At 31.2% G+C, this 26,420-nt stretch overlaps 3 protein-coding genes across 5 annotated transcripts in view; 1 reads left to right on the top strand and 2 right to left on the bottom strand.

Annotated features, from left to right (window-relative positions):
- LOC125833719 (citrate synthase, mitochondrial) overlaps positions 1-26,420 on the bottom strand; it is a 346,970-nt gene that overhangs the window by 11,334 nt on the left and 309,216 nt on the right. The gene's annotated exons all lie outside the window — the stretch shown is intronic.
- LOC125833726 (GTP 3',8-cyclase, mitochondrial) lies at positions 4,499-26,098 on the top strand. 2 transcript variants are annotated; one of them, XR_007443316.1, is made up of 8 exons: positions 4,508-4,759; positions 6,994-7,614; positions 8,129-8,296; positions 8,375-8,566; positions 9,996-10,064; positions 10,268-10,400; positions 13,733-13,754; positions 26,084-26,098. XR_007443316.1 is itself a non-coding variant. In XM_049512914.1 (7 exons), the coding sequence occupies exons 1-6, from the start codon at positions 4,700-4,702 to the stop codon at positions 10,349-10,351; spliced, it is 1,194 nt and encodes a 397-aa protein (XP_049368871.1). In that variant the 5' UTR covers positions 4,499-4,699; the 3' UTR covers positions 10,352-10,400; positions 13,733-14,184. The 2 variants fall into 2 exon arrangements, 1 of the variants encoding a protein (XP_049368871.1); XM_049512914.1 differs by lacking the exon at positions 26,084-26,098 and having other exon boundaries at positions 4,499-4,759; positions 13,733-14,184.
- On the bottom strand, positions 17,163-17,797 carry LOC125833759 (VQ motif-containing protein 25-like). The gene has a single exon (XM_049512946.1). It carries the CDS (start codon positions 17,795-17,797, stop codon positions 17,270-17,272), a length of 528 nt encoding a protein of 175 aa, XP_049368903.1. The 3' UTR covers positions 17,163-17,269.

The following is a 26,420-nucleotide window of genomic DNA, read 5'->3' as shown; positions in this document are numbered from 1 at the left end:
TGAGTGACTTTCTGAGGCAAAAATGAATAGTTGAGTGACCATCTGAGGTATTAACCCGAGATATAATATAAGGCTTCCTTTTAGAAAGAAAAAACACTAATATTTTGAATGATTAGGATATGACTAAATTTTTGAATAAAATAATAAAACATTGATCATGAATGTACTAGCGAAAAATCACAAAAAAGGAAACAACACAAAATTAATTTTATGTTGAAAGTGGTCAGACAGAATAAAACAAAATATGTTATTTCAATTTTCGAATCTAACAAAGTTAACTCAAATTTAAATTTCTTTTTTCTTACTAAATAAATCCTCATAGTTTAATAGTGAAATTAAAAAAAGGGAAACTTCTTATTTCACTAACTCTTTCTAATGTCTCAATATTTAAAAGGTATTTTCATAAACAATGCATGGAAAGGAGGAGACGAGAGGGAGTTACTCGAATGGTAAGCACCCCTCACTTCTAACCCGAAGGTTGCGAGTTCAGTCACCAAAGGAGCAAAAGGGGTGGGAGCTCCTAGGGAGGGTAAAGAAAAAAAATCCCAAAAAGAAAAAGAAAAAAAAACCATGGAAATGAGGAAAGAGAAACCAAATTTTCCTTTAAGATATAATGGTGAATAATTATCATCTGAGAATTAATCAATAGCGAACTCGTAATTTAAAGAATTAAAATATACTTTATCATAATTTTAATTAATTTAAAATAAACAAAGTATACATGTATTTAATTTGTATGCTTGCCCAACAACAACCACTAAGGTATGTAAAGGTACCATGAAAAGATCTTTAATGAGTACTTTTTTTTTTATCTTTGAGTAAACAATTCGGAAAACATAAATAAGTATTATTTGTTGTTTGTGTCATTTAATTCTTCATCACAAGTGAAATTCATATAGTAAATTAAAATTAAAAATTATTATAACAAGTAAAATTAACATAATATTGAAAAAATTATGTAGATGATATATAAAAATGAAAAATTCAAGTATGACTTCTTTTACAATTTGGAGAAGGATCTTTCCATGACGAAGCATCAGATTCCTTATTCTGGTGATGAATAATATAATAAAGATAGAGAAGCCATGTGCAAGTGATCAGGTGCTCTGTCCTTCAAATTTGGAATCTTATTCCCGACAATTTTAAAAGTATTAAATCGATTTGTTTTTTATTTTGATTAATAACTAATTCAAATCGAACCTGTAAATATTTATCACCATTCATAATCATCATTCTCAGCAACACCACTGTTGTTGGTAATTGTTATTATCAATTGTCATCATCACTTATTTACTATTATCACCAATCATCATAACCATAAAAATCACAAATCACAACATACAAGCAACATTACGATCACCATTATATATTGTCAACCAACGTCATCATCCATTGTCATATTTGATATAACTTTCATTCAACCATTTACTGTTATTCATAATACAATTATCAATTTCTACTATTAATTGTCATTATCACTAGTTGTTACCCACGTACAACAACATCATTAGCCAACACAATCCTCATTTGACACTTGCAACAACCATTGTTGTCAAATATTTTTTTTTTAATCACTATAATATATATATATATATATATATATTAAAATTTACTATCTTAAGAGATAAAGATTAATTTTGGACGTATAATTTTAAAAGTTAAGCATGTTGGTTGAAGTGGAATAAGTCGAGAAAATGGTTAAAATAGGTATTGTTTTTTTCAAAAAATAGTTTATTCTATTTAAGAAAAATTTAATAAAAAAATTATTTTAATTGGTTGAGTGACTTTTTATATGAAATATCAATAATTGCATGATCTTTGGATCATAAAACAAAATTGAATAACTTTGTAAGAAAACTATCCCCTTATAGTTAAATGACTTCCTAAGAAAACTATTCTTAATTAGTTAATTAAGTGACGATCTGAGTTAGTGACTACAACTTACTATAAATTGTATAATTCTTAATAGAGAGCTCTATATCCGAATGGGCAACTCCAATATAAATATCGAATACTGAATAAAAATATTAAATTAAATTAACCCAATAATATTTTAAAGTATAATTGATATTAGCGATGGGTAGATTCATTTTTTAAGTTGTAAAACTCTGAAGTATAATATTCAATTTATTTATTTATTACTATAAGACACAAATTTAGTAGGATTCAGAGTTAATTTGTCTGTTAGATTGGATTATATCTTATATAAAAATCATGAATCATTATGTATTATCATCTTGAAATCTATCCTATTCATTTCAATTAATCTGTCGAATGTTTCTTTATAATCTATTAAAAAGTAATGTCCCTTTTCTTTTCTTAGTTCCAACTCCACATAACATATTTAAGATCATAAGATTAAAAGACATTTACTATATTTCACATATTTAAAATTTAAAATCACAAGATTCAAAAATCTTCCTTAATTTTTTAAACTTAAAAATTTCAAACAATCTGAAAACATAAATGCATTTTCTTTGTTTTAAAAAAATCTATTTAGAATTAAATGCTAAATTAGCATGATATTTTAATACATAGATCATTACATATCGTATTGATTTCCTCATCCAGATATTTTATCTTATTCCAAAATTTATTCATAATTTTTAAAATTACTATTAATCATTTGCTATTTTTGTCATCTCTTTCTAAATATTAATCTACTTCAATTTATTTTACTTCTCTAATTAATGTATTGATTTTTCATGTGTTCCGATTCTTAACTTCTTATTTCAAACAAAAGAATAGCAATATTAAGTAAATAAAGTAAACAATCTGATTAATCTTAAAATTTAAAATATTCTATTATCAAAATATTCTTATCATTTATGTACGTAAATTGAACACGAAAAATACTTATTATTTCTCTTTAATATTTGATTCGCAAAATTTTAAAACTATTTATTTAAAAATTTAGTTAGTTTCTTAGTTTACTTTAATTTCATTTAATTTATCTATCCATTTTATTTATTAATTTTTATTTTTATGTAAATAATTTTATTTTTTAATACATTTTAAATCATGTTTGTTTCTTTTTATATTTATTTTAGTGCAAAAAGTAAAGGTGTTAATGAAATATAAATTGATTTAATAAATGGGTCCCACCATTTTTAGATAGTACGACTACTTATTTTTATTTTTTAATACATTTTAAATCATGTTTGTTTCTTTTTATATTTATTTTAGTGCAAAAAGTAAAGGTGTTAATGAAATATAAATTGATTTAATAAATGGGTCCCACCATTTTTTGATAGTACGGCTACTTATGATATTTTTATGCTTTTCATGATAGAAAGTAGACGTGGCCATCATAATAATAGCAACTTGGTTAGGTAATCTGGGAAATTCAATAATTTTGCAGCAGAAAGTACAATTGTTTTAAGCTGATAATTTTGGTAAAATGACAAAAGTGCCCCTGGTCGTCCTGGTCGTCTTCACTCTTCTATATAATAGAAAAATAAATAGAAATATAAAGTTGAACAAGTAGACAAACGTGTCCTATGAGACATAATTCACGTAAGACATAGAATGTCGAATAGGACATGAATTATATCGCCGCGTAGGACGTCAAGTAGGACACATGTGTCTACTTGTTCATTTCTATACAAATTTTTGTGTCTACTATGCACATCCAAAATTGGAGGACACTGATGTCAAATGAAACCAAATTAAATGACATTTATGTATTATGCATTTTAGAAAAATATATTTATATTTTTTTATAAACTTTAACCAAACACGACTTTAATTATATATTTTTTTAATAAAATAAAAATTATATTTTCATGACCGAACCAGATTAAGAAAGAAAATGATTAAAAGGCCTTGAATTTAAATTTTGAATATGAAAAAAAATCTCATTAAAAGTAGTAAGTACATTCAAAAATAAAGATGAACTCAAATTAATTATTTTTTTATTTTTTTTTAAAATGTGTGGTCTTGAATGCATGGACTTTTGAAGTGAGTCAAAAATGGGGTCCATGTTTTAACTTTGCATTAATTTCTTTTACTCCTCCCAATGTGTTGTACACGTGTGACAATGAAAATCAACAACTTAATGGTGGATAAAATGGGAATTACGTAACTTGTGGCTGGTTTTTTTGGAATGTTCAATACTCTTAATGCAAAATGTACAATTAAATTAAGCTTGAAATTTTATTAAATTGACAAAAATACCCTTGGTCGTCCTGGTCGTCTTCACCTTTCTATATAATAAAAATATTCCACTTTGATATTTTGAGATCTCTTTTTCATCTACAATATTTATGATTTGAACTATTCCAAAATAAAGTTTAAAATACGAGTTTATTCACAATATTTAAGTCTAATTTGCGGAATAAGACAAAATTGTTAATTGATTAAACTTAAACTAATTATAGAATATACGTATTTATTGATTTTAAAGCTGTCGATTAAATAAAATATTTTTAGCCGATATAACTCATTTAAAATGTGGTGCGAAGTGCGTTGGGAATGAAGGTAGTAGGTAGTGTAATTAGGTGAATGGAAAAGTGAAAAGGATGAATGTTGACCTTGAGCGTATCTCAAGAGACAGATCCTCTTGGCGGTGACGCAAAATTTACAAATATAGAGAAAGAGCAGAGGCGTCTCACTGGCTTTACTAATCTTTTCTCTTCGTTCTGCATAATCCAAAATTCAACAGAAGATCAGGATTCCGGGCTTCTTCTGCTTTTTGCAAATGCGGCCTTCTATCTTTAGATTCTTCCACTGGCATCTCCGTCACAACTCTTTAACCTCGGTATGTTCGTCCATTTTCACCGTTATCCTCTTTTGCTTCGTTCAATTTTCGTTTGAACAGGGTTTCAGAAGAAAAAATGTACACTGTAATCAACTGTTAATAGCTCATGTATACCGTGTATGTAGTGTGCTGTTGAATTAAATTATCCGATTTCGCTTAACTCCGCCTTTTTGATTTCTGTTTCATGGTCTATCTCAAGCCTCTGTTACATAGTGAGGTTATGTGAGTTTGATATAATAAAATTTGGAGTTTCGGAACTCGAATTATATGAACTAATCCTATGCTACTTATGAGTAGATTTCATATGAGGTGGGGGTGGTATGGCCCTTCTTGAGAGAGAAATCTATTTGCCTTGTTTAACAGACCTTTAGTTTCTACCTGCTATTCTTATATGCATTTGGAAATATAACCATTATTGTTTTCCTCCTATTGGTTGATATGCTTACTCACACATTGAATGTGACATATGGAACATGTTCAGGTACAACATTTCTCAAAAAGCCGAACGCATGGTGAATGTTTTACTACCTTCTTTTTTTTTAGATTTTGTGCACTAATTAGCTCTTTTGATTTAAAGGGATTTACAAATATTTGATGCGGTCACTTTTATTTGTTGTGGATTGTTTCTCTAGTTAGGCAATTGATTTTGTTCCTCACGTTCCTTTCCATTTCCTGCAATAAAACATGTACAATTCTTTCACACACACCAAAAAGTGAGATTACAGATATTTCATGGCTGTGATTTCTTCAATGATTCACCATATTGACATGTATGCAGTAATTATTTAGGTTTTTCAAATTTAGAATTAGACCTTTTGCATATCTTGGTTAATGAAAACAAGACGAATACTGTGATAAAACATGAACAGCACTTTGGTTATTGGCATGTCTATGATTTCTTCAATTATTCGTCATATTGACATGGATGTGGCATCATTTGGAAGTTGTAGAAGTCCACGGTTCACAATTGACCCGTTGCGTGCTAAGAAAGTCTTATGCTAAGGCTATTTACAAGCTAAATCTCAACCTACCTAGGCTGGTCAGCTTCTAGGTTGCTCGGACTCTTCAAAAATGTTGACGGAGACGGACACATGCCGGATCCTCCAAAAATAGTGTATTTTTGAAGGATCTGACACGGGTGTAGCAACATTTTTGGAGAGTCCAAGCAACTTAGGTCAGCTTTATGAGCACAAAATCTAAAGGCATAGGTGATATAATTCGAGAAATACATGACAATGGAATGTACAGTAATAACAAATGAAAGCAAAAACTAAGATAGATTTCTATTAGCAGTAACCAATAAATAGTTTGAAAGAGTTTAACTAGAAGAATCTAGTACTTGGATGTGTGTCTCAGGAAGCAATCAACGTACGAACTCGATCCCTTCCGAAGAATGACAAAGTAGAATCCAAGATAGATATAATAAAGGAGATAACCGTCAGGAAATCTCATTCCTTGGAAACATGTAATCTGAAGTTGAGCATGAACCAACAGACCAGATTCTCTGTCAAAATAGTTCTCTAATCTCAAGATACCCAAAAAATTTCATAAATGAGCCCAACGCTTTTTATACTTGAATTGGATAAAGACAAAAATAACCCCAAGATAAAAAATGTCTCAGTGAGTCTAGGTTGATGGTCTGGCCTCTGAGACCACTTCTAAGCTCTACACCATACATGGATGGAGTCCAAAACTTTGAGCTTTGCCGAGCATCCAGGGATCATACCAACAGGTCTTGAAGAAACAAATGTAGTTTGAATTAGTCATCCTTTAAATGGTATATAAACAATAATAATGATTGTTTCAAATAAAATTTCAAGGATTTATATTTTTGTTTATAGATAAGATTTTGATAATTGAATTCAATCATGAAGGTGAAACAATAAAAACAAAAAGGGGTGAACTAGCCATATCTTCTTTGTTCCTTGGAAGCAGATGACTTCCTGAAAGCTGCAGACATCGTATTAATAGTGATAGTGCTAATATGGAAAACAATGATTGAGATCTTAAATAATGGACAAGTTGAGCTGCTCAGGCAGCCAACAGAGGTGTTTCACGTGTCTCCTGTTTCTTTGGCATTTAGGAAAACGAAAAGACAGCTACATGTATTTTACTTCCAACTGCCAGCATCCTGGCCCTCTTTCTTGGTCCTTCACTTTTCTTCTCCATTTGTTTATGCAGATATAACTATTCCTCAAGTGTTTATTTGCAGCTAACTGATAGTTAATTTACAGGCTAGCTTTTCATCTAGAGCATCATTACTAACTGCAAGCAGCAGTGGTCAAAATATAACTACTAGTCATCACAATGGGTCCTTATCAAAGATGTATTCAACTTCATGCGAGACACTGTCAGAAGATCCATCCAAAGATAGAGCTGTTTCTGACATGTTGATCGATTCATTTGGAAGGATGCATACATATTTGAGAATATCATTGACTGAACGTTGTAATCTACGGTGCCACTACTGTATGCCAGCTGAGGGTGTGGAACTCACTCCTAGCCCTCAACTTCTATCTCAGGATGAGATTGTTCGCTTGGCAAGTTTGTTTGTTAGCTCTGGAGTGGATAAAATTCGTTTGACTGGTGGGGAACCAACTATTAGGAAGGATATTGAAGAACTTTGCTTACAACTATCAAACTTGAAGGGGCTTAAAACCCTGGCGATGACAACAAATGGGATTACTCTGGGAAAAAAACTTCCAAAGCTGAAAGACTCTGGACTTAATTTGGTGAACATAAGCTTAGACACATTGGTTCCAGCAAAATTTGAGTTTATGACTAGGCGCAAAGGGCATGGAAGAGTAATGGAGTCAATTGATGCTGCAGTAAAGCTTGGTTATAATCCTGTCAAAGTAAGTTATCTCTAGCATGATTATATAATGTTATTCCCCCTAGAATGATACTCCCTCCTGTGTCAGCTAAAATTGAATCTTGAGGATTTGCTTGATCAAGTTTTGGTTTAGAACCAGACTTTGTAGTTTATTTGTTGCATCTAATGTTGAGTTTTAAAGACTGTGGAAAAACTAAAACTACCAATTTAGAATAAAGAACCAGTACAAAAGAAATTAAGAAATCATGGTTAAAGTCGGATTTGTTTAACTTTCTAAATAGGAAAAAGTTGAAAAAGGGGACTAAGGCAGCACTCTCCTGTTTTGCTTCCTGATGACGCTCTTAGCGCTAGTTTATGCATGAAAATTCTGCAGCTTTTGCTTGAGATTCTTCAGATTGTACCTATGGAATGGAACATCTTTTTGAGCACTTGATTTGAAAAACAAGCTTCTGTCGAAAGAAGTTTTTCAACTCTGTCTGATAGTCTGCTTCGCGTTACGTTATTTATGTTTTGTTTTGGTGTGTGCTGCAAATCAGGTAAATTGTGTTGTAATGCGTGGATTCAATGATGATGAAATTTGTGATTTCGTTGAGTTGACACGCGAAAGGCCAATCAATGTCCGATTTATTGAGTTTATGCCGTTTGATGGGAATGTTTGGAATGTCAAGAAGCTAGTCCCTTATGCTGAAATGTTGGACAAAGTGGTATGGTAGACTTTGTCAGATGTTTCTCTTTTAAGTCAGTTTTGTACATTACCTAAGTCACTCAATGTTACTGAACAGGTTGAAAAATTTACAGGGCTTCAGAGAATTCAAGATCATCCCACAGAGACAGCTAAGAATTTCAGGATAGATGGGCATCAAGGCTCTGTTTCATTTATTACATCAATGACTGAGCATTTCTGTGCTGGTTGTAACAGACTGCGACTTTTAGCTGATGGAAACTTTAAAGTCTGCCTTTTCGGTCCCTCGGAGGTAATTATCTTCTTGCCTAAAATTTGTGAAAACTTGCATAGGCTGTTGAGTCATGTTGCACATATCTTCTTTTTTCTCAATTAGAGCACGTCACGCCTTGTATTGTTTTCCTCCAGCTCCATACTTCTATTTTCTCTTCTCGCTGTTTTCTCTTCTTCATCAGCCTTATTACTTTGGTCTAACATTTTTTCTTACTGGTGATTTAGCAAGGAGGGGAAAGATAGGGGAGAAAGAAGAAAGAATTTGCATTGACCTCCAACCATTAGATGCATGAGATGAAAGAATAGTAGCTGGGAAGGGGAGAGAAAATAGTAAAGCAAATACAGCAGAGTGGAGTGATGGAACTTGGTATAGCACTTCTACTCTGCTGCCGTAGATAATGAAGAAGAAAAAATGCGGGAAACGAGTCAACAAAGAGAATAAGTGAGAAACCAGGGGAGAGAATATGGTGTTTTTCACTTCCCTTCTACTAGTATACGAGAAAACTAATGGTTTTAGGCCAAAACTAGGGGGGGGGAGTGAAGTGTCCAAAAAATCCAAAACCTAGAAGGATTACAGTTGTTGTCACCAAAAGATCCATCAGCACTCTCAAGTCCCCCTTGTTTTTTGTTTTGTCTATGCTAAAAAAAGAAGAAGAGGAAGTCAGGAGAGAGGAGTAGCAGTGATGCAAGATATCCCTTTTTTTCTTTTGTCTATGCTATCCTTTTCTGGATTTCTTCCACTAGGATTTTAACTGTAGTTACATGTTCAATTCAATTCACTAGGGATATCCTTGGTAGAGAAAAGGAGTTGTAAAACATGAGGATGAGGATTCATATTTGACTGTCTTCTGTTCCTTGTCTCATGGGATTTGTAGGATTTTCTATGCAATTAGGAGTTTAAACTACTCTAAAATTTACCACTAGGTTTGTCCTATCGTCTAGATATATATATATATATATTTGTCATATTTGTGGACCTCAGTTTAAATAGTAAAGTTGCATCATTTTTCCACACGACTTACTACCTTGATTATAAGTTAGTATAGTGATTTTTTAATATATAATTCATCATGTATGCAGTGCCTCTTCCTCATTCCTGTTCTATCTCCTGATCGGTTGAAGAGTTTACAAGTAGGAATTATTTGGTTAGGTGAACCATGACATTCATATGATGTATAAATGAAGAAATTCCTATATAAACTTAGTCCCATTAGTGCTCCCTAGATTCTTTTGTTTTAGGCCTTCTATTTTTTCCGTTCATATTAATTTAAGGGATTCAATTTCATAGAGAGTAGACTGTAGCTTCATTAATTACTGATTTCATGGTCTCTACCTCCTTCTGTTTGATATTATTACTATGGCTTAGACATAACTATGTAGTTGATATCATGAATTGGATGTGCTTCCTTGTGTTTCAACCATTTTTCTATTATTTTTGCTTTCTTCAGGTGAGCTTGAGGGATCCTATTCGTCTTGGTGAAGGTGATGATAAACTCAGGGAAATCATTGGGGCTGCGGTATGTAGCAACTAATCCGTTCCAACACAATCTGTTGCTTACATATTTGCCATTTGTATCATTTTCCTTTCTTCCTCTTATTTTGTAGTGTCATGCCTTCACCAGGGAAAAGACAAGCTTCTTTCCATATCGTTTGACATTTAAGACTCATGCTACTTTTACACTATTATCTACATTTCCTTTGATTCATTTGTCCTTTCCAGGTCAAAAGGAAGAAAGCTTCTCATGCTGGGATGTTTGATCTCGCCAAAACTCCAAATAGACCGATGATACATATTGGTGGATAATTGATGAATATATTGGGTTTTGATGGTCAAAGTTGAATTGTACAATGACGTATGTATGCTTTTCATTCGTCAATTTAAGCACCTTCCCTTAATTTCAGTTCAATACTTTATTTTGAAGGTTGGTGTCATTAGTGTCTATTCATTCTTAGGTTTCCACTGCGTGTTAGGAAACACAGTTTTCTGACTCTAGTCAACAACAACAACAACAACCTAGTGAAATCCCACTACGTGGGGTCTGGGGAGGGTAAATAGTACGCAGACCTTGCCACTACCTCGTGGAGGTAGAGAGGCTGTTTCCAAGAGACCCTCAGCTCAAGAACATCAAATCTAAGTGACAGGAGAGATATATGCAAACATAACAGCCAATACAAAAGATAGCGTATAATCAACAAATGAGACAATAACAAGAAAGATATAGAGGGAGTGAAACGCAGTAAACAACATAAGGCTAGGACTGCTCCAAACGCTAACAACCCAAACCCTCGCAAGGGAAGACAACCCGCTAACCCTACTAACCTTCAACCTTAATACGCGACCTCCACTCCTTCCTATCTAGAGTCATGTCCTCGGTGATGTGAAGCATAGCCAAGTCTTGTCTAATCACCTCTTCCCAATACTTCTTGGGCCTACCTCTACCCCTCCGCGTACCCTCTACCCCCATTACCTCGCACCTCCTCACTAGGGCGTCTGCACTCCGTCTCTTCACATGTCCAAACCATCTCAGTCTCGCTTCCCTTAGCTTGTCCACCACAGAGGCCACTCCCACCTTCTCCCGGATAACCTCATTCCTAATCTTGTCGCTCCTAGTGTGCCCACACATCCATCTCAACATCCTCATCTCCGCAACATGCATTTTATGAACATGTGCGTTCTTAACTGGCCAACACTCCGCTCCATACAACAAGGCCGGTCTAACTACCACTCTGTAGAACTTACCTTTAAGTTTCGGTGGAATTTTCTTATCACACAATACTCCAGAGGCAAGCCTCCATTTCATCCAAGCAGCCCCAACGCGATGTGTGACATCATCGTCGATGTCGCCACTCCCTTGGATTACAGCCCCAAGATACTTAAAACTTTCCTTCTTAGGAATGACTTGTGCGGCAAGTCTCACTTCCACATCTGTCTCATCCAACACATCGCTAAATTTGCACCCCAAATTTTCTGACTCTAGTCATAGTAATTTAATAGTGAAGTTTGCCTGCATAAAGTCTTCTGAATCTTAGGGGTTCTCTAGTTATTTGATCCTGAGTTAGATCAGTAATTTCTCTTAAGATTTTGTTCTTCTTGTGGTGTCGATAAATTATTGCTTGTAAAATTTGAGGAGCTCTCCTTTTATGAGTCTATTGGTCTCGCTCAATTGGATATTAAGAGTAACATTAAGACAAGAAAAATTCCATAATTCGAAAATCACGTTTTTGATGCTCCTTGCTAATTTGATCAAATTGTATAAATTGGTAACTTAGTGGAAATATTTCTTTTGATAATGATTAACTTATTGGAAATATTTCTTTTGATAATGATTAACTTATTGGAAATATTAGAAATGTCTTTTCCGTTCTTGGCCCAAACAGTGAATCATGAGATGTTTCATTTAGAGTGTTCTAAGCATGTCACCCAAGGTTTTATGTTTCATTTATGCTTTATCCAAGTCAGATAAAGATAGTTGACTTGACCCTCTAGGAAATACATCAATCTATAGGTTTGGTGGATTTAATCCTTTGGGTAGGAATCTTTTGCTTTGAATCTGACCAGAGACTTTATATTCAATTTTGTTTGGCATTTTTATGATGCTGTGTACATTATGCGCACATAAGTAGAAAGGCTTGCCTGGTCTAGTGATAAGAGCTCAACATGTGATGTGTAAGTCAGGCCCACGTCACTAATTTGAGATGCACTTGTAAAGTGTCTGTTTGTAATGAGAGATAAAAAAAAGTGGTGGCTTTGGGGATAAGGAATTTGAAGTTTTATAACAAGAGTTTGTTATTTAAATAGTTATGGAGATTCAAGAAAATGGAGATGAATTTTGGAAAGAGATCATTATCTCAGAATATGGTAAAGAAGATTTTTGGATACGTGGGACAATTTTTAAGCCATCTATTAGTGGTGTCTAAAACAAATTGTTAAATTTTGGCCTGAGTTTCAAATTCTTACTAAACTGAAGGGTGGGGAATGGGTGTAAAACTATGTTTTGGTAGGATTTGTGGTTAGGAGATCAATGATTAATAGAAAAGTTACCCATTTTGTATAGTATTTCCTTGAATGAGCAGTGTACAGTGGCAGAGTGCTATATAAATTCTGGGTGGCAGCTGCATTTCAGGAGAAATTTTAACGACTGGGAGATGGATGATATTAGTCATTTGTCACATTTACTGGATCCTATTACTCTTGAAGGTAATAAATTGAACTCTCTAATCTGGACAACAATTGAAGACGGGAGCTTCTCTGTTAAAAGTAGCTATACTCTTCTACAGAAACAACTTGGACATTGGGACCTTACTTGGCCGTGGAAAATGTTATAGAAAACTAAAGCACCAAGGGAAGTAACTTGTTTTGGCTGGACTGCAGCCATGGATGCATGCCTAACTCAGAATATGTTGCAGAAGAGAGATTTTGTGTAGTGGATGTTACTTTTGTGAAGAAGATTTTGAGTCAACAAATCTAGTATCTTTTTTTCAAAATTTGTGGAGTACAGTGGGTAATGCCTGAAACAGTCAAACAATTACGTGAATGTTGGCAGAACTAGGTTGTGAACAATAGATTTAAGATGATTTGGAGTGGAACATATGGCTAGAAAAAAATAGGAGACATTTTGATGATAAGAAACTTCACTTTTTTTTTGTTACGAATAGATGTTTTGAAAGCTTGTGCTTTTGGTGTAGGAGTAGTTTGATTGATAGCATGTCCCAGTATATAGAGGTGTTTTGAGTTTTTGGGAATGTAGCTTTTGTTTGGTTTTCTTGTAAGTTGGTACCTTCTTGATACTTTTTCATTAATGGAGTTACCTTACCTTATTAAAAAAGAGGGGTTTGAACCTTGCCACAGACAAAAGCTTAAGTGGAGAAAGGTAGAGGGGCCAATCCATCACTTGGGGATTTTCGGTTATAATTTTGATTTGACTTGAAGTGTATTATGTTATCTATATTATATATTTTTTGGGGACAAACCTGGTTCTGCTTTTTATTGGCTGCAGTGCAAGGAACTTAATGAGTGCCTTCTAGAAATCTATTAAGATGTTCACGATATGGTAAGAACATTGTTTTTTTGCACACCTGTTGGAAGTGTCTTTGGTTAAAAGTTGATTTTCACATCATTTTTCTACATATGATCACTTTGTCAGAATTATTTTTTCTTGCATTTATTCTTTTGCTTAATTTCCAGGTACGCGGCATCAAATGCACCAAGGAAAGAGTGAGAGAGGAAGTACAAGGAGAAAAAGAAAAGAGGAAGGTGACCAAACATGTGAAAATGCTGGACTTAATTAAGCAAGTAAACTTCAATTTGGATTTTCGACGCTGTGTATGAGCATGTTTCGAACACCACCAAAAAATAGTAAGGCCTATGCAGAAAGAACTCGTGTGTCTCCGTAAATTATAGTGTTTATCTTGTATGCTGTGTTGAAATAAAAAATATATACCTGTTCCATAACATGTACCATTTCTGCCCAGGCTGTTGTGATATAATCCTTATGAAATACACCTTAATCGTGTCTCCGTTGCTGATTCCTTTGCTATATTTTTGTGCTATTACTAGAGAAAAACGAAAACGTAACACCTGGTATTCTGTTGCAGTTCTTGTCAATAACGAAAATATTAGACGTTTATACTGTAAAACAGTTTTATTCTCCTATAAATGTTTTCATGGATTGATGTACTGGTCATGTTTGTCTGAAATATCGTTTGTTCTCTAGGGACAAGGAAAAACTCTATAGCCTTGACTTCTCATATACATTTTGCAATGATCTTTTAGGCCCCACTAAAGATTTACAAGTCATGTACTTGTAAATGTTGATAAGGTGATATTAAGATACTTATCATGCATTTGTTGATTTGATTTGATGTAAATATCAAACAAACGGTAGGTTTGTCATGTCACACAACAAGAGATAAAATATGAAGAAACCGAAAATGATATCGAGGCCACCAACATGTTTGTATATTTACAACTAGTGATTACAAAATTCTCATTCACACTTGGAAGTCAGAATGCAAATGTAAACCAAAGTATATTTTAATTGTCCACACATACGTGATCTCTAGGTTTAAAAATTATAATCAAAGTGTCACAAAATTAAAGACGCCAACAATATTTATTGGCTTAGCAATTAATTACGTAATAATGACATCAAACAAATACGTAGAAATTAACAAAAGTTTTTTACATTGAGAAGTATGAATATCTACAAAATGGAGAAAACGAAGTCAATCACCACCCACTTCTTTACTATATTAATTATAGATAATACAATATTAATTAATCCAAGTTCTTGTGTTAAGTACTTGGGATTTACCTTGAAGTATATATATTTTAGTTTATCAACCTTTTTTTCTTCTCTTTTTCCGCCAAGAAATATAGTATATTGACTTGATGGCAACCGACTTAGTAATTAACTGTGATGTTCACTTAATTAATTAGTTAATCTCAAGTCAACTGATATTATATAAACTAATTTTTCATCTTTATCATTTTTGTATTCTTTAATATATCATGTAACACAAATTTATATAATATTTAAAGTAATAAAAGCATCACCGCCAAGAAATTGATGGATTTTCCCTCCTCAAGAGTCAACTTTAAGATGGCACGAGGAAAGATTTTTACCATCTTCTCAACTTATTGCAATATTTTTTTAAATTCTTCTTAAACTATTTAATGTTAATTATCTCTTGGCTAATATGGAAGAGTATGATTGATGTTTCCTAATTCAAAATGATTAATATAGTTTAACTCAATTGTCATGATCGATTATTGAGGCAAATTGCATTTACTAGACAACTTGGATTATGAAAAATTAAAAGCAACTTGAGTAGGATTAGTATTGATTAATCTTAAATGCTTAAATAAATGATATATTTACCATCTGAACCTCTAGAGGTTATAGCTTGTAGAATAGGATAATAAGAACAAGAATCAACTCTTATAATATAACAAAAAGAAAATAAAATCAACTCTTATATATTCAATTTTTTTAATAGCAAATTGTAGTAGAGCTATAAGCTGGAATTAATTAGGTTTAGTACTTAAGTTCTTAGTTGCAAATTGCTCTTACTTAACTAATTGACTTTTTTAGGTTTAAGCAAGGTGTCTGGTTAGGGAACACTTGACTTTATGTTATAAAAAAATAAATTGCTCTATAATCAAAGTTGTAGTTTTAACAATTAAATCCAAAAGTCGTTGTTTACACATTGTATATTATCCACATTATTATGTTGTGGAACCCCTCGATCTCCATTAATTTAAAGTCTTAACATTTACTCACACAACTAAGAAATACACATATTCTGTTTGCATCAATCTTATAAAGTTTTTTAGAAAAAAAAAAAAGGAGGCATGAAACACTCTTTTGCCTATTTGCATATCTACCTATTATTCCCTTTTTCCCTTCAAATTCTAAAACTTGCATTTTAAAAAAAAAATTGTTCTGAAAAATGAGTCTTTTGAGAGAAGATTTCCATTGAAAATAATCTCTCTACCACGTAAAGATAGAAATAAGATCTGCGTGTATCTCACTCTTCTCAGACCCCCGCTCATGGGACTATACTAGATGTGTTATTGTTATTGTTGATTCGATAAAAAAATACATATTATAGTAACCAATGCCATTACATTTAGGCCTGTGTACTAACTGCATCTGACATTTAGTTTTTCCCCTAACATTTTATGTAGTAGTATGAACAAACAGTAGATTTTGGAGTTATATATACTTAACCATATTTGCATCATTGATATGACTAACTATTTTCATACTCTTGAAGTATTTTATGAATGAGAACATTCCAAACTCCAAAGTAGTAAGAATCTTTAAATTTTTAGCTAGGAGGTAAAAAAATTAAATTCACTGTATAGATCATGTTCATGAATTAATGAAAAGTGTGCAAAAGTTATATTTATCTCATTATATATAGATGTAAAATCTCAAGTAACTTGATCATCGAAGATTAAAATCGTTTGAACCGTGATAGATAGTCGTTAATTGAGAGCATATTTCCATGTACATTGCAAACCGATGGAAATATGGAGGATTCCTAGTTAAAGAACAACTAACTATAAATCCTAAAAAACATTCGATAGGCATTAATAACTTTTCACCAACATCACTGTATTGAGTAAAATGCTATGCTCAATAGTTCTAAACTACATTATCATTTATTTTTTTTCACTTGTTGGTTCTTTGAAATAGACAATAAGTAATTGAAACCCTTTGTCCATCTAAGAATAAATACTCTACTAAGTCGATAATCTAGGAATTCTTGCTGAGGAAATAGTTTCTAATATTTGGGTATATAAAAGTTAATTTTCTTTTTGAATGTACATATATTTATCAACTAGGACATTATACAACAAGAGCTTTCGATGCATCGAGAAATAGATAATAAGATCTATGAAAGGGTAATTAACGAAAAAATATATCAAAGAATAATCACAAAATGTTAACAATTAATTACAAGAATTGAAGAAAACATTATATTCACATGTATGAATCCTCTCTCTACAAATGAAAAAAAGAAAAGAAAAGTCAATCATCATCTTCCCTTTCCCCAAACCCCTTTTCCTCACCACTCCAAATCCAACCAAAAAAAAATTAGAAAAAAAAAAAAGTATAATCAAGAAGTCATTGATCATGGTCACACAATCCCCCTCACACTATATATTGATTCGTTAAAATTATAGTATTTTTTTTTTTTCTCAAGAAAATATTTAGCAAAGGGGCATCTCACCAAACATATTAATTTGAGTAGGCTTGAAATTAGGAAATAGAGGATATTGATCATGACCTAAGTCTTGAATAAATCCTTCCATTGATCCAAAGCCACTTAAAAATCCATTTGATGAATTTTCAATACTTCCATATATACCTTCTTCATGACTACTACTTTCTTCCTCTTTCATCCTATAATTATTACTAGTACTATTATCTTGATGCAACATGTTCATCACCATCATATGTTGTTGATCTTGTTGTTGTTGTTGTGGTGATGTTTCTATCTTCTTCCTTTCTTTTTTTGCCCTTTTCCCTTTGACTTCACGTGCAGCATTCTTCCCCGTTAGCCTTTGTACAAGATCACGAAAATTCTCTACGTCTGTTTTGATAATCTCTGGTGCTATTATATGAATTATTCGTATTTTTGGCTTCAATTTGGATATTGAATGTGAATCTCTATTCATCTTATAATTGTTCCTACAACAACTTGGACTAGTGGTTGCACTTGTGGTTATTTGCTTCATCTTAATTCTTTCTCCCTTTCGATCGATTCTAAAATTTGAAACTGTTTAGAGAGAAATTTAGAAGATATTGTTGGTATTAATGTTAGAGTAATGGTGGGAAGGTATTTAAATAGGAAAAGTCTCTACTTGAGGGTTAAAATTAGTTTGGAAGAAAAAGATCTATGTTTTGCCTTTTGGAACTAAGAATTGGACGGCATTTTCTTATTGGAGAGGATTAAATATTACACCAAAGTATATTAAAATAGTAGTGTAATATGATAATCCATATTTTATTGGGATTCTCTTAATTAGTTCCTTTTTTAAATTTACCAACTAGTATATATTTCTTTTTCTCCTTTTCCTTGAGGAATATAATATGTTGAGTTTGTGTACTGTGTTGCCATGTAATTGAGCTTTTGAAATATTATTGGAGAGTTGTAATGAAATACTAATAAACATGATTTCTTTAGCCAAAGATTTCAGATTTGAGTTTTAGCTAGGAGTTGAAAAAATTTCGATCACAATTTCATTCATAATAATGAATTTCTATATTCACACAAATAATATGGCGTGTTTAAGTCTATAAATTTCAAAATTATTTTCATTTTTTCTTAATAAAAAACTCTATGTACAGATGAATTATGCAGAGGCGGAGCTAGGTGGGGTTTCATGGATTCGGACGAACCCACTAGCTTTTTCGTAGATCCTATATTTATATTAGAAAATTAAATAAATATATGTATATTAACATGCGAACCCCCAAACAAAATTGATTTAGAACCCCAAACTCCTAACCTTGGCTCCACCTCTGAAATTATGTCATATAAATTGAAATGGAGGAAGTAATAATAAAAATACTGTAGCAATCAGTAGCGGAGCCAGATATACTCCTTCATCGGAAAATTACATTGTGTAGCTATAAGAATATATATTATATATATATGACACTCTTTTACTTCTACGCAATTTTATTTCTTTATATTTTGACACCCCTTAATTAAACTGAACTAGCAATGTAGTTTTTAATCCCCTTTCGGCTGACATGTCGACGACTCAACATTATCGCTAATGGTTAAGGAAAAAAGGAATCACTTTCTTATATTAGGATACATTATATTGCTATTAGTAAGTCAATAAAAATTGAAATAATTTTCTAATTAACTTATACAATGTTATGAATAATGCGTAAAATTATTATTATATGATCTGAAGGTCACGAGTTTATAATGTGGAAGTCTTTAGTAGAAATACAAAGTAAGACTAAGTAAAATAGATCATCTTATATATAATCCGACCCTTCCTCAAAATCTACACCTAATGAAAGCTGTGTACTAAGTAGACGATAAATAGTAAAGAAGGAAGAGAACCATTTTTAACATCAAGTGCGACGACTTTGCCAGCTCCTAGGTCTACTCTTGACAATAATAATTAGATGAAAATATCTGAAATATAGGAATTATTTTTTTGCCCCACTTGTAGGCAGTAAGTAAATTCATTTATTTGACAAATTGATTTATAATATTATTTCCACGTCTTGTGAATTCATTTCATTTTCACACACATTAGAAAGTATTATAAGCAAGTTGTACTCTTGTACTATAGCTGCCACGAAAGTATTAGGGTTTAGCACTTTTAATTGGTTGCAAATTGCTATATATTTAACTTTTTAATTATTTCTATGTTTGGAAAAACAAAACTATTGACTTTATGCTATAATAATCTCTAAATCTCTCCTAGTGTCAAAAATTTAATCCAATAATTACTTGTTAACACATTATTGTCCACATTATGCTGTTGTGGAACCCTTACACCCCCTAAAGTCTTATAACTAGAAAACATAAATAAAATCAATCTATAATATTATATATCTAATTATTTCATGGAATATGATTGAAACACTTATATATTTCCCCAATTTTCAACCTAGCTACTATATATTATTCCTTTTCCCCCCAAAATTACATAGTTGGTGTAATTACAGATTATATTTTTTTTACCTTTTAAAAAAATTCTCCTTGTACAATTATTCAATTTAATTGAAATTCCAGAGGTTAGAATACCTACCTACTGTTGGAATAATACCAACATTATATTGGTAACAAACCATAATTGAGATTTCTAGATTCTCTTTTAAATATAATTAGAGTAATATAAAAAATATTTCTTTATTTTCCTATTTATGTAGCTGGATAAGATGGATCAAAATAATTAATATTTTACATGGCTAGTTGGAAGTGGGAGACAAGAACTGCTAATTCATACTAATTTATTTGATTTTGTAAATTGATACACGAAATTCTTTTTGCTCCATTATGATATCAGATCAAAGAAGTGCTTTGCACCTCCAATTAGGGAATAATAATATATGTAGATTTCAATTATGAAAGCTGACACTATAACAAAAACATTTTTTTAGAAGCAATAAATATATGCAATAACAAAGAGTGCTAAAGTCTATATCAATATTAGTTAATTACCTTGAATTCAATATAATGTCGATGTAAGCTTTAGAGATATTTACAAAGAGTACTGATTGCCGCTGAATATGTAGTGAAATTAATTTACAAGAAAATAGATAATTTATGGATTTGTTTTGTAATAATTAAGGTGTGGCTGATGTTAAGTTAATGACGTTGTTGCCTATCTGTATTTTTTATTTTTTTTTAATCAACCTATCTGTATTTTTAATAAACTAAAATCTACATATATTGCAACTTACAAGTGTGTTGAGACGTAGAGTGATGGAGGGAAGGTCTACACGTTCTACGAATTCCTACTAATTTTATATTAGGAAAAAACCTTTTTGGGAAAGATTATGTACAAAAAGAGTAAGTTGCATTTTATTTTTTATTTTTTTAAAAAAACTTCTTGATAGAAAGCTTAGGTATTATTGTCCCCATATATATATATATATATCCATGAAATAAATAAGCAGTTTGGAAAAGTATTATCGATTAGATTGATTAAAATATGCATTATTATTATTTTAGAAAAAACAAGTTTATTAAAAAGCAGAAAAAATAGTCTCTCTAATAAAATTAGATAAAACAAGTTTCATAAATGATGTTCCACACTGATTATCTCCTTTAACCTCTCCACGCCCAACATTCAATCTCCCTACCCACACTTCACCCTACGATACGATCTACGTCTATAATCCCTTCCCTATAATGTTTGTTTAGATTATATATAAATATTTTTAACCTAATACATTTTGCTTACTATCTAACATAAAAGAGTAAATTTTAGGTTTAGCAAACATAAAAATCATATTTGTATATTATAGCTATAGTTTGCATAATTGCGCTCCATAACAAATTTTATGTTTGGTATGAATCATCAGATTTGTATAAATCACAGGCAGACATTCCTTTGTATAAAAGCGCAGTGATTGTATATGTATATCAGTTAGATAATTGTATATATGTAACTACTATGTATATGTATCAATGATTGTGTTTGTATATATATCTGCATAAAATTTGAATTTGTATACAATTGAATCGAAATAAAACATTTGTATATCAAATCTCTCTCTCTCTCTTTATACAACACAAATTATACATTGTAATTTGTATAATTTGTGTTTGTATAAAGCGAGAAAGAGAGAAAGGCAAAAGAGAACCGGTAGGAGAAGATCTGTATTTGTATAATTATAAGTGTATAAGACGAAAATATATGTATTTGTATATACAGTTTTCTCTTGCTTTATACAAACACAAACACAATTTATACATATGTGTTTGTATAAAACGAGCGAGATTCTCTGGGGAGAGAGGCGAATGACAAGTGTTTGCTACGGATAAAAATTAAATGAAACTGTGGTTATAACATTTAATTTGAATTAATAGTTTGTTATTTTATACAATTTTTTGCCAACATAAAATAATTTGAAAAAATATCATCTGTTGAAAAATAGAAAATTTGCAGAGCGACCTTGTTAATTGAGCCCATTTAATAACTTGGGCTTTCCCACTTCCTCTCTTTACTAGCCCAGCCCATTTAAGTTCTCTAACCCAACGCATGGCCCACTTCAAGTTATCACTGCACTAACAGATATTTCCATAAAAGAAGCAACCAAAAATATTAGGAAAATAAAATGAAAACGAAAACGAGAATATTCCCCTTTTATTCTTCACGCAAAAAAATATAATAATAGAACGAATAAAACTTGTCAAAACCCAAATGAGAGTTTGCTAGTTGCTACAAGGGAATAATTAGACATTTCTTGAAGTTTATACGTCTACAGAATAATACAATGAGCACATAATATGTCTTTGTAAAGAATGTTGTCATTATATTAGGGATGATAAATTAGCCATTGAAAACATGATTTGCCTAATTTGTTCAAGTTTAAGCTAGTTAATAATATATATTTATTAATCGAATTTATTTTAATCTACTTAATTCCGCACATCTAAATTTGGGTTGATTAGAGCTAAAATACGTAATTCAGATTGGACCATTAAAAATCATATTATAATTTTTGGTTTGATATGTTATATATAGCCGCAAAAAATTAAAAATTTTATTTTCTTATTTAGTTATTAAATAAAATATAAATTAAAAAATTAAAACTTGACAAGAATTTGTCATCAGGTTAAGATATGACTCATTGTTTAGTTTATTGTAATCCAACCCATCATAAAAAAATTCACAAGAATATTATATTTGGACACTGCTAATAAAATTGCCCTTAATTTTTAAAAAAAGTATTTAATCTAGGGAAAAGGACATGATATACCCCTCAACTTTGTTATTTAGAGTTACTATATCCCTTGTTATGATAGTGGTTCATATATACCCCTATTGTTCCACAAATGACTTACGTATATCCCTACCGTTACAAAAGTGGCTCACATATACCGCTACAGTTATAAAAGTGATAAAATTAATTTTAAATTACTTTTTGATTATTTTTTTTTTAAAATCATATAATTTGATCTTTTTCACACATAAATTATTTTTGACTTCTTTGATTATTATTGTTTTTATTTTATTTTTCTTTCATTCTTTAATGTAATAATAAGAGAAATAAAAAGAACGAAGTGTCAATGGAAAAGGGGAAAAAAAGTAAGAAAAAATAAGAATTTAAAACCATTTTTTGCGGCTATGTCATAATTTAGTTTTTATATTTGTAAAAAAATTTGGCGAGTCTATGATAAATTTTACAAGAAAATAAGTGAAAAAATAATTTGACCATAAAAATAATAAATTCAAATTAGCCATTGAGCTAAAAAAGTAAAAAAATGTGTGAGAACGATCAAATTTACCTCTAAATGGATTATTTATTTTAATAGAAAAATAATTTAAAATTATTTTTTTCACTCCCATTAGAGGAAACGGGTATATGTGAGCCATTGTATAACAACAAGGTATATATGAACCACTTTCATAACGAGGAGTATATTATTTCTAAACGACAAAGTTGAGGGGTATATTAGGTCCTTTTCCCTAAATATATTTTCTTGTTTTTCTTATTATTTTAAATTTTTTTCCTCATTTTTTTTCTTTCTTCTTCAAAAGTTCATTGTCATTTCCATTGGAACTCCTCACTTTCAATGTTACGATTTTTAGCATAATTCTACCCTCCTTCTTTTACTACTATAGTTTAACTCTCTTCAATTTTAAAATTTTATCTAACTAGTTTTTATATATTTCGAACAATTTGATAAACCCATTAGATTTCAAGATGAGTAGATGGTATCATTTATCTTTTTTATTCGAATTTCGATCAAGTTCTTTCAATTTTTAGGGAATTTTCAAAATGATCATTTCTAATTTTGAAGTTACATGAAAAAGAAATAAATTAATTGATGATACCTTCAAAGTTTTAAATTTTCTTAGAAAATAATTAGTTTTGTTATTAATAACTCAACAAAGTCTAGAAAATAATATGATTTTTCTAAAAAAAAATTCACTGAGAAGAAAGGAAGTTGGTTGAAGAAGAAGAAGAAAAAAAAATAAGGGAGGGGCTCAACTTGAACGTGAGAGTAGGGGTGATGGTGGGAGGAGAAGAAAACAAAAGAGAGAAAAAAAGAAAAAAAAATTGGGGGGAGGGGGTGGGGTCAGCTTGAACATGGGGTCGGAGGTGAAATGAAATTTACAAGAATTCAAAATCATAGGTTTTTTAAAAAATAAGTCAAAAAGTAAGAGAGGGAAAAAAAAGATAAAGAAAACTTAAAATAAAAAAATATTTTAAATTAAATAAACACGTGTCACGTAATGATTGGAGTGTGAGTTAACATACTTTTAAAATCTGGGACTGATCGAAAAATAATTTAATAATATCAGTTCAATTTTTTTTGGGGGGGAGGGGGGGGGGGGGGGGAATAATTGAACACTCACATAGTTAATGTGTCTTTTTAAAAGTTCGAAACAATTTCAAGTGTTACTTTATGTCTTTTCTCTACAAATTACAACAACATACTCTAATATAATCCCACAAGTAGAGTATGAGGAAAGTGACGTGTATGTAGACTTACTTTTCCTTGAGAAGGAAGCTCTTAAGGTTTATTTAGGATTGGAAATTAATAACTTAAAAATAAAAAAAAAATGTTCTAACACCTTTTTCTCTTCATATGATAAGTCTTATAGCACATTAACTCCAGATTTGTGTTTGTCATTCCCCTAAACTCAAAGGAATTAGTTAACTTTAGTAGTACGTTAACAACAAAGAGCACACTTAGTTCATTTTTGGATCGCCTTAACATGTGGATGAAGCTTATGAAAGTATGTGACATCTTGTTCTCATTCCTATCAAAGAGTCTCATTATTCTCCTCACCTAAAACAATACATACATAGAAAACAAGTCATCTAGTTGTTCCTCTTTTGGTGAAGATATGGAGAAAGAACGTACTTGGATGGCTCACTCATCCTTAAGGAAAAAAAATAGTTGCACCATAAACCCTAATGACAAGATAATCCTCTTCGGGAGGTTGTGAAATAAAAGTGATAACAGATGTGATGGAATCTACTATTCGTAAAGGACGAGAAAAGGTTTTAGTGGATGGATCTCAATTGTTGGGAGCCATCATGAAAAAGTTATGGTTGCACATGACTTTTTCCAGGTTGAATCCTGGGAACTTATCCAAGTTGATAGTGAATTTTCAAGATGGCTGTGTTAGTGTCTCCATTTATTTCTGCAATCAAAAGTGTGATTCTGTAATTCCATATATGCATCTACATAGAGTAGAAATAGGGACCTCACTATTTTCGGGTAACTTTCCTTAACTTGACAACTTAACTTCAAAAGAGCATATCTCACTCATCCGAACTCAAAACTTAGCAAACTTGGTGGAGTTGGAAAGATAATTCAAGGACCTTTCATTAGCTATCTTGTAGCCACCTAACTCATCATGTACCGAGAGTTATGGTCATTTGAAGTTGACCCAAAACTCATAACTTAAGTATAACTTGCAAAATTTCAGATTTTGCTATTTCCAATTTAGTTCTTTTTGGAACTCAAGATGCTACATCTACTGACCTTAACACTTAAAGAAATTTTTAATTCCTTGGTAAAATCTCACTCACTATGAAGAACGGTTTGAGTCTTAGTTCGAAATTTTTTCTGGGGTGTTACATAAGCAGACGTCCTATTACCCCACTAAACAATCTTGAACTGATAATATTTCATAATTTTTTGTCCATCTTACATAGAGAGTGTGTGCACTCTCTCAAAGAAAGAGAGCAACCTAAAATAACTAATATAATTTTATTTTTACAAGTATTTTATTAGTATAAAATAGGGAAAAGGGTTTGAAAAATACTTCAACTTTGGCTGAAATTGTTGTTACGATACCAAACTTTATGGAGGACCTTTTACCACCATGCACTATTTAATAGTGTATTTTAAAGGTATGTATGTGCCCACATGGATACATTACTATTTATAATAATGCAGTATTTATGATGTCCACGTGGGCACATATATACCTTTTTTTACTACTATTAGTTTTACTCTCTTTAATTTTAAAACTTTATCTAAATATTTTCTTACATTTCGAACAATTTGATAAACCCATTAGATTTCAAGATGATTAGGAGGTATCATATAGTGTTTTTATCTGATCTCAATTAAGTTCTATCAATTTTCGGGGAATTCATTGAATTTTTTTAAAATATCATTTCTAATTTTGAAGTTATATGAAAAAGGAGTAATTGATGATACCTTCAAAATTTTAAATTTTCTTAGAAAAATAATTAGTTTTGTCATCAATAATTCAATAGAGTCTAGAAAATAGTATGATTTCTTTTTTACAAAAAAATCACTGAAATAAAGAATTTGATTGGAGAAGAAGAAGAAAGGAAAAGAAAGAAAGGGGAGAGGGGTTCAACTTGATTGTGGGGGGTGGGGTGAGGGTGGGAGGTGAAGAAAAAGAAAGTAAATGGAGGGATGAATCAACTTGAAAGTGGGGGTGGAAGATGAAGTGGAATTTAAGATGAAATCAAAATTAAAATAAATCAAAAATTAAGAGATGGAGGGAGGGAGAGAGAGAGAGAAATAAAGAAAAAACAAGATAAAGAAAAAATTTAAAATGAATTTTTTATATATTTAATTAAATTAACACGTGTCATGTAATGATTAATGTGTGAATACACACTTGCTTCTTAAAATCTGATAAAAAAATTATATAATAATAT

Source organism: Solanum verrucosum, unplaced genomic scaffold (genome assembly GCF_900185275.1).
Source record: "Solanum verrucosum unplaced genomic scaffold, falcon-dt-bn FXZP01000307.1, whole genome shotgun sequence".
NCBI classification, from domain to species: domain Eukaryota; kingdom Viridiplantae; phylum Streptophyta; class Magnoliopsida; order Solanales; family Solanaceae; genus Solanum; species Solanum verrucosum.
The sequence above is the reverse complement of the archived record's forward strand: the minus strand, read 5'-3'. Positions and strand labels throughout refer to the sequence as shown.

Coding starts and splice junctions, on each gene's coding strand:
- LOC125833759 (XM_049512946.1), bottom strand. CDS start 17,797: ATGAAGCAAATAACCACAAGTGCAACCACTAGTCCAAGTTGTTGTAGG.
- LOC125833726 (XM_049512914.1), top strand. CDS start 4,700: ATGCGGCCTTCTATCTTTAGATTCTTCCACTGGCATCTCCGTCACAAC. Junction 8,567..9,995: donor GCCTTTTCGGTCCCTCGGAG/GTAATTATCTTC, acceptor TGCTTTCTTCAG/GTGAGCTTGAGGGATCCTAT. Junction 10,065..10,267: donor GGGAAATCATTGGGGCTGCG/GTATGTAGCAAC, acceptor TGTCCTTTCCAG/GTCAAAAGGAAGAAAGCTTC.